This window comes from Dysidea avara, chromosome 4, assembly GCF_963678975.1.
Source record: "Dysidea avara chromosome 4, odDysAvar1.4, whole genome shotgun sequence".
Taxonomy (NCBI): domain Eukaryota; kingdom Metazoa; phylum Porifera; class Demospongiae; order Dictyoceratida; family Dysideidae; genus Dysidea; species Dysidea avara.
In genome coordinates, this window is record NC_089275.1 from 16,375,236 (window position 1) to 16,388,960 (window position 13,725).

General features: G+C 34.2%; 2 protein-coding genes across 2 annotated transcripts in view; one reads left to right on the forward strand and one right to left on the reverse strand.

The window, feature by feature from the left end:
- The window catches only part of LOC136254274 (mucolipin-3-like), a 49,314-nt gene extending 36,434 nt beyond the window's left edge, over nucleotides 1–12,880 (forward strand). The window contains exons 5-11 of the mRNA XM_066046942.1: nucleotides 550–835; nucleotides 6,313–6,462; nucleotides 6,621–6,731; nucleotides 7,617–7,739; nucleotides 7,795–8,013; nucleotides 8,125–8,651; nucleotides 12,679–12,880. Of these exons, the coding sequence (XP_065903014.1) occupies nucleotides 550–835; nucleotides 6,313–6,462; nucleotides 6,621–6,731; nucleotides 7,617–7,739; nucleotides 7,795–8,013; nucleotides 8,125–8,651; nucleotides 12,679–12,706 (1,444 nt within the window). The 3' untranslated portion in view covers nucleotides 12,707–12,880. The remainder of the gene's footprint in view (nucleotides 1–549; nucleotides 836–6,312; nucleotides 6,463–6,620; nucleotides 6,732–7,616; nucleotides 7,740–7,794; nucleotides 8,014–8,124; nucleotides 8,652–12,678) is intronic.
- LOC136253309 (uncharacterized) overlaps nucleotides 1–13,725 on the reverse strand; it is a 154,225-nt gene that overhangs the window by 129,967 nt on the left and 10,533 nt on the right. The window lies entirely within an intron of this gene.

Consider the following 13,725-nt stretch of genomic DNA (forward strand, 5'->3'; position numbering starts at 1 on the left):
CCAAAAATACTGCACAACATGAACACACTGCACATCATTACTGAATTTCATATCAAAAACCTTGCAGTATTATTATTTTTACTATTTCTTGACTGATTATTCACATTTTATGGAAATAAGATCAAGATACTCTAATAGAGCAGTCACTTACTCTAATACAGCAGTCATAAATGCAGCTATACTCTAGTAAGACATTCAGCTCTCGAGCATAATCTTGAACATAATAGGCTGAATTTTTGATCACTGCTCAAAAGCATAATAGGTAATTTTCAAAGCATTATTGGCTCAAGCCTACTGAAAATCCAAGTGGACTTATACAACAGTAAATTCTATATACACATATACTCATAAATTCTTGCAGGTCCCTATTGGGACAGTAAGCGACAACCAAACAAACAAAAATGCATAAGTTGATAATTTCAAGTCTATTAATTAAGTAATGTGTTCAATTTTTAATGTGTATGTATTTGGATCAGCAGTACATGTACATTGTACAATAGGTGATGGAATACATTTCTATTGATGATATTTTATGTATCATCCTTTTAGGTTACAACAGATGAAATTTAGTTTCACTCTTAATGCCCTTTATCAAACAGGCATCGTTGAACGTGACAGTGCAATAAATGCTGTGTATCATGTTGATATTACTATGAAAAACAAACTTCAGCATGGTCATGTTGAAGTTGATCTAAAAATAGATCCTAAGCTGGAGAGATACCATAAAAGTACTCTAAGAAGAGGCACCATTCTGGATGTCTTTGTTTTAGTTTTTGCAATGATCATTTCAAAACTTTATATTATTAGTGTGTTAAAACTGATAAGGTTATTGAAGGTACGTACACCATATAAGTGCTTGTTTGTTTGCAAATTGATATGCATAGCTATACGTGTGAAAAGGTACCTTTTCCACACATTTTACATGCCAGCAAACAAAATAATGTAATACTCTACTCTCTATACTGATTAACTTTCTCTTACTAGTACTAGCTCTTAATATCAAAATGCAGCCAGTTGCACTCATGGAAAATTCAGGCAATAATAAAAAATTATAAATTAAAATGGGTCAAATTTTGTGTGGGTAATTCCATGTCAAATCAACCAGGAATTTAGGGTCACCTATCAGATTTTGACAAAACTTGGTGTGTTTTTAGTACCTGTGGTGCTTATCACTCATGCAAAGGTTTAGATCCATACACCCCATAGTTTCTGATTTATGACCACAAATATTTTGAATATTAATTTTCATGAAAATTTGCCCCATCTCTAGTTACAAAATTGACCATAACTTTGCACCGTGTAAATATTTAAACATAATTTCACTAAAGGAAGACTGTTGATTGACCTTCCAGTAATCCCTAAATTATGGGATGTCTACTTAATTATGGTTCAAAAGTACTGTGTTGAAAATTATAATCTTTTATATTTTGAAAAATGTTGTTTGAAATTCTTTATTTTTTTGTGAGTAACGGGCTCAAGAGATATAATTTTTTGTAAGTAATTTTTTTGTGATCATGGTCTATGTTTGATAAAATTTATGTCAATGGGCTCAAGATATATAATAAATTATGTTGTGGTATGTAATGAAATTTTGTAGTCTATTATTGCTGTATGGGAGTGTACACCTACAATAACCACTCGCAGCCAGGCCATGCCAAGTTTGTCTTACAGAGTGAAGGTGTCTAGGTACAGTGCAACCTGTATTAGAGACCACCTGTAATGAAAGACCATCTATGTGCTGCAGTTGCTTTAAGTGGATATTAATGTATAGCACCAAAGCATCAACCCTTTCTAGCAAACCTAAAAATGATCCTTATTAGACAAGTTGACTTTAAATTGCAGGCAACCATGTGTCTATAAACATATCATGTGAATGTTTCTTCAAAATACCTTCTTTATTAAGTTGACTCCTACTGCACTGGACTTAGTCCTATTTATATGGTTGCATAGGTACACATAACAAACCTCTTCAAACAAAGGGATACCTGGACACATTCGTAAGCAGGATGCCTGTTTATATTCCCACTCTAGTCAGTGGTGGATCCAGAGGGGGGGGGGACAGGGGGGGGTATGTGCCCCTCTTCTTCTCCAAATAAAATCATACAAAAGATTGAGATACTCCACAAGAGCAGTCAGTCAAATACTCTAACCTCCATGGTAATTGCAACTTGCATCTGTAGCACTAATCCATGGACATATGTACACTTAGCTATATAACCTGCTAGGAATTTAAATGTATTTGGTCTTTTGCATGTCATTCTATACAACACGTTACTTTGGGCTTGAAAGTGAACTCGTGACTGTATATCACTGCTTGATCTCTACAGCTCTTGATCAATGCAGACTACTTAGAAAGCTGCTTGATCTCTACAGCTCTTGATCAATGCAGACTACTTAGAAAGCATGGTTTATTAGATATTTGTGCTTAAAACTACCCTACATCATAAGATACCTGTAGCTTCCAGGGTTCTGTTCTTCTGCTTTATATAGCTACCTACTATGCTGGTCATAGCTTGCCAAACCCTGGATCTGCCCCCGCTAATGGTACACATACATTTGGACCATGCAAGATGCTTAAGTGATTTCTGTAATATGAGCACTGTATTATGGTCCTAGGAATGGAGGAGTTTTACCATATACAAGCATTACTTGCACCTCAATGTGTGAAATTAATTACTAAATTACTTTACACTCATGACCACTTTGAAGATGAAATCATAAATTCATGCACATACTCACGTAGGATGTAAACATGTTGACCATGTTTTCATGTGCATTTGTCTGTACTGGTCTTCAAAGCGTGAATGCAGCAAAGTACTTTGAAAAGCTATTTATTAACTACAGTACTATAAATCACACATTGAGGTACAAGCAGGGCACAGCTGAAAAACAGCTTTTGCTGATGCTGTCTCCCTGTCTAAATAACATTAAAAAAAAAAAAAAAAAAAAAAAAAGTAAGTGTTCACAATATAAAAAACTCTTGGTACGAGTAATGCATCTACTGTATACAGTGTAACTCTTCTATTCCCTAGACCATTGATAAAGTGAGAAACCACAGACTTGTCGTGGGTCCAAATGTATGTACAATTATAAAGTTAGATCAAGAAAACATTTCCTGGCTATCAATGTATCTGGGTATCCTTTTTTAGAAGGTCTGTTGTACCTATGTAGCCATGTATGTACACTGTAACTTAAATAGTGTGGAGCGTATGTAAGTGCACTATGGTGGGATATGACTTAATAAAGTATTTCTGAAGAAATGGTACAACATTCACCTGTTTGTGGATGAATGGTGATCTCGTTTAAAGTCCACCGGTCTAATAAAGACCATTTTTTTGGATTTGCTAGAAAAAGGTTGATGCTTTGGTGTTATCCATTAATATCCAATTAGAAAAGTACAAATTTACTGCATCACATAAATAGTCTTTCAATACAGGTAGTCACTAATACAAGTTGCAGTGTACCTAGACACCTTCACTCTGTAAGACAAACTTGACATGGCCTTGTTGCAAACGATTATTGGAGGTGTACACTCCCATACAGCAATAATAGGCTACAAAATTCCACTGCATATCGCAATATAATTCATTATATCTCTTGAGTCCATTGTGGTCCCATCACAAAAATTTTATCAGACGTAGACCATGATCCATTCATTATTCACAAAAAAATTCAAAGAATTTCAAGCACCACTTTTCAAAATATAAAGGATTAAAGTTTTCAATACAGAACATTTGAACCATAATTAAGTAGATATCCCATAATTTAAACATTACTGGAAAGGTCAGTCAACAGTCTTCCTTTAGTGAAAATTGTGTTTAAAAATGTTTACACAGTGCAAAGTTACAGCCGATTTTGTAACTAGAGATGGACCAATTTTTCATGAAATATTCAAAATATTTGTGGTCATAAATCAGAAACTATGGGTTGTATAGAGCTAAAACATTGCTTGAGTGATAAGCACCACAGGTACTATAAACACACCAAGTTTTGTCAAAATCCGATAGGTGAGTCTAAATTCCTGGTTGACTTGATGTGGAATGACCCGTGTGTGAAAAAGGTACCTTTACGTAAACCTGGTCACATAATATGAATTGGCAACCACATCATTCATGGAAGATTTCTATGAAATTAAAATTGCATACATTAATGTATACTTTATGGTAATGTACATATGTAGCATATTAGTTATATACATCTTCAGAAACTCTTTTAAAACTGTAGTTTGTGCGTATATCATGCAAAGTTTGTGTTTGTTAGTGCTTATTCTAAACTTTTTATTTAACTATTGTCAAAGACAAAAGGGACTTATTGTACATAATAATTTTGGAAAGTCACTCATATTATTGTGCATGAAGTAGTTAGAATCCATGCAAAAACAGCAAAGGTGTATATAAAAGGTGTAGCCTTCAAAAGCCTGAGTGAAAAGTTAAGGTAGGTCATGCATAAAATGGTTGCATTGATTGTGATTTAATATTCTGCATTATTAAAATGTATTATCGCTAACATTATTGCAACCATTTCATGGCTACCATCTTTGATTTTACAACTTTTCACCCAGGCTTTCAAAGGCCACACCCTTTTCATACAGCTTGGCTATTTTTGTGTGGATTTCACTTCTTATTTGTATTTTAAATACTCCAATGCTAAAATTAATCATTTGTAAATAGCTAATTGTATGTACATTATGTTCCCCTCTTGTAAATCCCTCCCCCTCCCTCTTGTAATTTTCTTCCCCCTGGGAATAATCAGTAAACACTGCCTGCACAGTGATAATAAATAAATAAATTAATTAATTAATGTGACTGATTTCATATAACCAGGCTTCCACACACATGAACTCAAACTAATGTTTTTACCAGAAATGGATTGCTGGTCTAATACACTATCATATTCCACACTGTACTTCCTTCAGGACTGGAAAGTCTGGTTTCTGTAGCAACTTTTTTCCAACCCTGTCAAAGCCACGAGTGGGAGATTGACGCCATTAAGTGGCTGTGATAATGGTGTGTAGTGAGCTGGGACTACACAGAGAGCTTGCCAATAGTGTTCTCAGTCAATTTTGTAGTGATTTGAGGGCCATGAAGGGCCATGGAGAGCCCAAACTTGGCCTCTGGATTCCATTCGTATTCTTACTTCATTTTATACCCCTATATTAAGCCCACCCACCACCCTCCACCCCTATTACTACCGCCTGTGATATTATCACCCGCTCGAAAAAAGCTTCCCAAAACAGGGCAAACTTTGGGTATCAGAAATTTATACACCCACTCAGTGATAGCTAGTAAATAGATGAATAATTGGTGCAAATTTTGTTTGCACAGCTGTTGGCACTGGGAAGTTATTACACAATGATTACTTAAAATCGCTATATCTCCTGGCGAAGCTTTGTGCGTCGAAGCCTGGTTTTGTTAAATTCAGTCACAAATATTAAATAAATAAATAAAATTAACCTGTATGGCATTGAGGTTTAATTGAATCATCATTCTTCTTATCCACAGATATAGCTACAATGATCATAACTGGCTGAGCAAAAACCAGCCATTTCTGCACATTCCTTGAATTGCATTTCTTTAATCTATAGTAAGAGTGGACAGCCAAAGTTTCAGCCTGTTGTGATGAATGGTCTTGGAGTTATAGCATTTGACAGTTGGAACAGTGATAAACTTGATTTGTACAGCAACAACAGGCAATATTGGAAATAAATTACAGGCGCTTAGATAATTGATCATAACTCACGATTGAAACAAGCTATGACAATGGGGCTTGGCTCAATCTGTGTACCATTAACTGGCAAAGTAAGTAAGGTATAGTGCTTTCCCTGTACTCCTCTGTGTTGAGAAAGAAGAAGGCCATTTCCACTAAGAAGTGACGACCTTAAACATTGTACTACATTTTGCATTTTATAATAGTTTACGTATCTTCAGTTAATTTTTCCTTATAATGTACGAAAAAATTCATACAGGAATATTCCAAAGTGAATAATCAAATCTCCTATAAACCCATTGCAGGTGAACTGCTGAGGAACTGTTGCCACAACACCATCCACCATCTTGGAGTACAACCCTGATAGCATAGGAGACAGCTACACTTAACTTTATCAACTTTTGCTATAGAATTCAGAAGAAGCAGCTCTACTTCCTACATACTGTTTTAATCTTATACATAGCAATGCTATCAGGGTTTCAAAATGAGTTGTACTCTAAGATGGTGAATGTTGCTATGGCAGCAGATCACCTGCATAGGGTATATTATATAAAGCTCTAAAGACTAGTCAGTTATTCATCCATTTCAGATGCTTTGATTTTACAGGATGTGAAGCTGCATTTCTTAGCTTACCACAAGAAACAAGTATCTTGGTCAGACCTTTCTGCATTAGTCAACACGTGGCACTTGATGACATTGTTTGCATGTCTGCTAATAAAAGCATCTACTGTAATGAAGATTATTGGAGATTACAAAGTATGTATTGTTTAACCATAGCACACTGCATGGTTATGTGTTCAATATAAGAAAAGCTTTTAAATATTGTTTTGCTTATCAGCTATGAGTTTATGACATCATAATCTGTTTGTTAAAGTATAGATTATGTTATACTGTTTTTGTTTTTTTAATATTAGGAAACGATTTCCTTTCATTTGATAGAAGCAGTTAGTATTATACTTGGTTCTGGAATGTTTCTACTATGGTGTGGATTGTTTGGATTTCTCAAGTACTTTGAGTCTCTAAACGTTAGTAATTTAATTGCCTTATTAATTTCTTGATAAGTATAGTTTCTGTAGCAAATATTTTTAAAATTAATTAAACTGATCAGCATTCATGCTGTAATAATATCAATAGTTAAGCAGGAGCTGAGGTTTAATTTAATATTCATTGTGGATTACCTACTCTTCCCTTATCTGATTGCTACACTGTAAGATTTCACTATACACTTGTATAACATTGATGAATAGGGTATTTACAAATGTAAAATAAGGGGATAGGTACAGAATACCTACAAATGTTTCTTAACTTGCTGTTGAGATATGGGTCATGGTTGCATATACTTTAGCTTCTGCTCCTCCATTACAAAGTGTTCTGCCAACTCACCAGAGCAAACAATAACAACTATTATCAAACTACAACATTATTGATACTATTACTGTATCCATTTCTTGCTATGAATCACTGGGAGTGTCATAGCCAGACCACTGAAAAATATGCTGTAATTCTTTACACAAGTTTCAATGCTAAATTTAGTGCTCTTATGATGGCTATACGTGTGCTTTTTGATACAAACATATGTTGAAACCATAAATGATAAAAATGGCTAATTAATTGATGCTTGTGCTTAAGCTTGTGATAGAAACTGATATACTCTTAGTCTGTAGAACAGTCACAGTTTACATATTGTAAAAACTGTATGAAACTACTCATTATTAATTTTGTAACCATGCACACAGTGTAAAGCTTCTAAAATTAATGTTGTTGTATGCTTTAGCTCCACATAAATATCCCTTCCACTCACTGGACTGCTCCATCCCCCTGATTGAAACTACATGTATAGAATAATCTAAAGAATGCAATTTTTATTAATAATAATTGTGTGTATATTATTATGTTGCATTCTCCTACAGGTTTTGCTGATTACAGTAAAACTTGCACTACCCAGCATTCTGAGATTTGCAGTATGTGTGCTCATTTTGTTTATGGCATTCATATTCTGTGGTTGGCTTGTTATGGGACCATATAATCCACAGGTGAGCACCAAATTTCTATATATAAATTTATTTAATGCACTTTTTGTTAATTCAGTTCAAAAATCCTCTTACAACAGCAGAGAATCTGCTTAGCTTTCTTAATGGTGAAGGAATTGATGTTGCTTTTGCAAAAGTATCCTGGGATGATCCATTTGTATCTGTTGCTGTTGCAATATTCAATAAAATTTATCTCTTATTGTTTACATTCGTTTTCATCTACATTGTTCTGAGTTTATTTATTGGTATATTTGATCACGCATATGATTCTTTATCGGTAAGTGAATATCTACAAGCAGAAATGCCTTATGTAATGTCGTGTGCTGCGGTCACTGAGTAGCTTTATGCATAAGTAAAGTAATGTTGGAATTTATTTTCATATGAATAGGATAATTGGAAAAAGCGGTCGAGGGGTTTTGTTCAGGACTGGGCAGAAGGAGAACCAGATGATGATCTTACTAAGAATTATCCTTTTCCTGTACCACGCATTCGTGAGATTCTGAATGAATTTGATAGCTTTAAACATGGTGATGAATCTGATCGAAACATTGTGACACCATCTCCTACTGATCAAAACAGCATTGTTTCACAAAATAACGAAGATACAAATTCTAATGTTATTGTTCTGAATGGCAGTGCAAATGTCAATAAGAACTGTAGCAGTCATACTTTGTCACCTTTTTCCAGTGTTTCCTTACCAGCAAATGTTCCATTTCAAGCACGCGTTTTCCAACCAACGCAGAGACGTGTTCATAGTCAAAGAGACCATCACACAAAGTGTAAGTACTGTGGATTAAGGCTTGCACAATCAAAGAGCAATTCTAATATTAAAAGCACTGTAAGAAAGCCATTTAATGCCAGCCAAAGGGATGTTGCCAGAGCTCGCTCCATAATCAGGAATTCAATGCTTTCAGAGTAAGTTTCTTTGATAATATGACTATGGCTTAATGTAGTACCATAACTTGATTTTTCATAATAAAAATTATGTAAAACATTTTTGTATGATCTAACTACACTGAACAAAAATTATTGTACATGACTGCTCAAGAGTACAGTATCTTGATGTTTTGCAGCACTAGTACATAGCTACAGCCTACAGTGAGATTTAACTACATTCTTGATATTGGTTATGCCTTGTTAACCGATAGCTACAGCATTATATATAGCAGTAAGACACACAATTACACAGCATAATTTATACACAAATGTGACCGGATTTGCAAAAAGGGTCTTCCACACACATCCAATTCTATGAACTTGGAAGACCATAACTTAGTGTTCAAGAAAGATACAAACCTGAAATTTCCTCCATCCATTGACCCATGTTAGAGCTTACTACTGTCCAAATGTCAAGTCAATAACTCTTTCCAATCCCAAGTTACGAATTGTCAAAGTTCATAAATTGGATGTGTGTGGAAGACCCCTTTTCACAAATCCGGTCACAAATACTGACTGTATTTATTCCGTCTATATTTAGGTGTTGGAACTAAGTCTAGAAATTTTACTTAAGCTCAAACAAAAACAGACCACAAGCTCCAATAGTAAACAAAATTGGAGTCATTTGTGGACTTGAGATTCATATTGTCTCATTATGGGGACCTTTTTAAAATGGCTTTTTCAAGACGGGGTTAGTATAGGTAGTATTGGAGCACTATTGTTGCTGTGTTAATGGTTAAATTTTCTGTAGCTATAGTTGTGCAAAATTTTGGTGAAGGAAATTTTTTCATATAATTTTATATACAAAAATTATTCCACATTGAAAAAAAGGTAAATTACCATAATTATATAGCGTGAAAAATAATTGTTTCATTACTAAGGTGTATTATTTGCTTTCTATATGAACGACAAATGACTGTTCTAAGTTATTATAGTTACAATGTATTTAAATCTTCATTTAAAAGCTTAGAGGAAAATAGAATACATCTTGTTTATTATACTCTACTAGACTTGCTGTAGCTATAGGTAGTGATTCTACTGTAAGGGTATAGTCCGGTACCGAATAGTGTATCATATAATTATGTGAAAAAGTCAGTCTGTGTTCACGTAACTAAAATTACCAAACAACTTTAAAGAATGCTTGAAAGTAATGCAATGGCACAGAGCACTTGGAAATGTAGCCACAAGGACAGCCCATTGTAGACTGTTAATTAACTCAACAGGCTTATTTACTACAATTCCTTGTCAGTACTACAACACTGACAACATTACAAGTTAAAAGGGGAGGCGGAACTGGGTAGGCAGGGAAGGCAAATGCCTACCCAACTTTTAGTGGTAGCTATTGAGCCACGTTCCAAGTCCATAGAAATCAATCTGGTTACTCTGGTTTACCAGGATCACTTTGTCACTCGAGATACTCTAATAGTCAGTGATACCCTAATAGAGCAGTCATCGACTATTCATTCCATTAGAGTATATTTTAGCAGTTATATTTTATAGATGTGAAATTTTCTCCAGATTTAATCTCAGAAAACAATTTTTTGAAAAAGTTCTCAGGCTAACCTAAGTATGCTGCAAATGCTGATTATGTTTGCACAACTATGATGCTGGTGGTGGTCATAGACATATGATTTCACAGTTGCCTACCCAACTTGTAGATGCTTCCTCCGCCCCTAAGTTTGAACCAACTGCTACAGCCTGGCTGTTCGTGATTCACACTTTACTGAGGTGGCTTTATAGAACAATTCTGTTTGCTACCGAACAACAATGTGAACTGCAGAGGAGATACCTGACGAGTAAAGCAACATAAATTTATAACATTATCACATTGCTTTGTTTACAATTATTCTGTTAGAAGACTCATTAGAAGAACAATACTCGGATCACTACAAGTTTGTCATTTAGTGGCATGATGCAATAGAACACAACAAGTTATTAGACTACATCATGAACATATTTTACGGGATGTGAAATTAGCATTTGTCTGGTTTGGTGTACTGTTCCTTTAAATGTGTGTACAGTTTTGGCAGTGACAGTGGTCTTGTACCGGCCAGTTACCAATAATCTTTGGTAGAGCTAAGCCTAAGTATTTTGCTATATTCTCCTATTTTCTTTCCAGAAATTTTTCTCACCTGCGTATGTTGTGTTAAATTTGCTCAGCATTAAGAAATGTTTATTGGAATGTGTGATTGTTTTGTTACAGAGGATCTCAATGTACTGGCTGTTCTATAAAGGTATCTCATTTTCTGGTACCACTTTCTATAGCAAGAAAATTGTATACGTTGCAATGCTGATCTTTTACTCGTTAGTGAGCATTTCTATCTTTCTATAAAATATGTTCCAAGTTTTGTGTTATTTGGTGTCCATTTACAGGAACTGCATGTTTTATGCAAACGGTTTTCTCAACGCTTTTATATACCAACCTGTTATTGTCAGATCATGTTGGCAAAATTGATACTCCATATCCGTGGAGGTTAAAGCAACAAACCTGCTAATTTTTTCGATTTCTTCTATCCTTGTGATTTATGTATACAATTTTAAAATGGTGCTTAAGACAGTTACGCTTCACTTTATTGTCTACACATAAATGAGACTAGCTAGGTTGCAAAAGCATATAATCCAAATTGTAACTCAGTCTCAGTTACTGTATAGTCATGCAAGTATCCCCATACATATAAGCCTCAATAAAATATACTCAGTCCAAGATGCTTTCAGGAATTCCCACAATTTTCACCTATTATACTCTTCAGTGTTCCCATTATGTTTGTATTATGTTCCTAGATTAATAAAATTTCTTAGAATTATCTTGGAACATTTTAATCAGTGAATGCTTTATTAGAGTATAACACTGCAAGGTGATTGTTCTATTAGAGAGTATCAATTTAAGGAGCTATGCACAATACATTTGAGCACATATTTGATGCAGGCCTACATATATTATATCAATTTAATTAAGTTAGGCTTAAGCCAATTATGCTTCTTTCTCAAAAATTAAGTTTATTATGCTCAAGAAAAGTTATGACTGCTCTATTAGAGTATATTAATCTTATTTCAACAGTGTGAAAGAATAGAAAAAAATCACACTTTCAAATTCTTTTTCATTGTGCAAATTATTTAATGCAAGTCATTCCAATACTGATGCTCTTGCTAATAAAACAATCACCATCTTGGTGTCATGATTAATCAGGCTTGCGCCAATTAAGCCCACACAATTTGAATTTGCTTCTTTTTCATTGTAAAATAATTTTCATATACAAAATTTGTACAAAGATTTCTTGCACGAAAATTTTAATACAAGATCGAACTACTCTAATAGAGCAGTCATTTACATAAATCACGAAAATATTTTTACATGAAAAAGTTTATCACGAAAAATTTTGCACGAAAATAAAGCGAATTACGGTACCAGACTAAGCTTGTATATAACCCACACACAAAATCTGAGTTATGAACTTGAACATTATAAATTAGGCGTTGTTCCTCATGGTTAGGATTTTAATTTTTATTGTAGCAAGATCAATTTTGAGTTGCCAGTGAAGAAGGTTTTTTTTTAATTGTTGCCTTTGAGGCAATTGTGTGCATTCCAAAGATATAATCATCGGTATTAGCCAGAGAATTCTATAAAGCTACCTTCCCACTGGTATAATTATACGTAGTTTACATCCCAAGGGCAGATAAATTTTTAAAAATCCAATTTTTTTATCCAGCAATCAAGGCTGTTACCTGACTTATGTTCAAGATTTGATATCAATTATCTTCAGGAGCAGACTGTTATAATAAGAGACAACCTAATAAATGCTCATGCCACATACCAATAATAGTTTGTGCTTTATAATAACAGCCAATAGCCATATACAACTGTTGCAGTTCTCAATTAATTAACTAATGATCATGAAGCAAAATTAATATTCTTGTTGACTTGTTTGCTAAGCATGTCAAGTGGTTTGAACAGTTTGTACACCATTGCTAGTGTATATTAATTATAGCTGTTGTGTTATTGTTGTAGGGAACTGCTGGAAGAAGGTGATATTTGAGAATTGTTACTGAACATTTACAGTATGTTTGTTGTATAATCTCTTTTATGGAATAGATTTTACTCTGACTCCAAATAGCTGTTTTCTGCACAATAATTAAGGCTTTTTCACAATAACAACTGCATGATTTGTATTTGTGTATAGAAGATATTTTGTATTTGCATTAAAAAACCACTTTAAATTAACCACATTGAAATACATTGGATAAAAAACATGTACTACCAAAATTTTATCACATTTTAATTGCTTTCTGAACAGTGACAAGACTTGAATATAACTTATATGCTCGTATTTGCCTGTTTGTGAGTACCTGTACATGTTTTATGTCTACTATTAGGAAAATGTGAGATAAAGTACATGTGTTTGTTTACATATTGGTAATAATGTAACCAAGAGTTCATAATAGTAAAAATATGCACTCCTGCACTTTATCATCACCATGCATTTCTAAACTTTAACAGCCTTCTTGCTTGTAAGCATGTTGGCCAAAAGCTGTGCCTTGTTCACATGATGCCAGTTTATGATGAACAAGTCTAAACTCAATAGACTATAGCACTTGTGAATGCCTACAATTTATTTTCACTATAGTAATTGTGACCGGGCCTGCGAAAATAGGGCATGTGGGCACATGATTTTTGCCCACTTTTTCAAACTTCAATCACTCGTAACTTTTATACCATTCTGCTATAGTAATGTAATTTTCAGCTCTTAGTAAGTATTTAATTAGCTTTATGGTACAAGTTACAGAATTCAATTATTCTGTTTCAGTACTGAGATATGACCTGTAGAGTGACGGGATGTAGTTTGTGCCCACATGCCCTATTTTCGCAGGCCCGGTCACAATTGTACATTGTACGATCAATTGCTGCTGTATATTGCTATAGTTGGTGTTTCTCTTAAGACAACAAAGATCTCGTATAAAGGAAACTGCAAACTAGTCAAGTTTTTGCTCAGCTGGTCACATAATTATGTGACTGCATGGATTTGCATAAGGGAGTCTTCTAGGCCTGCATCAAATA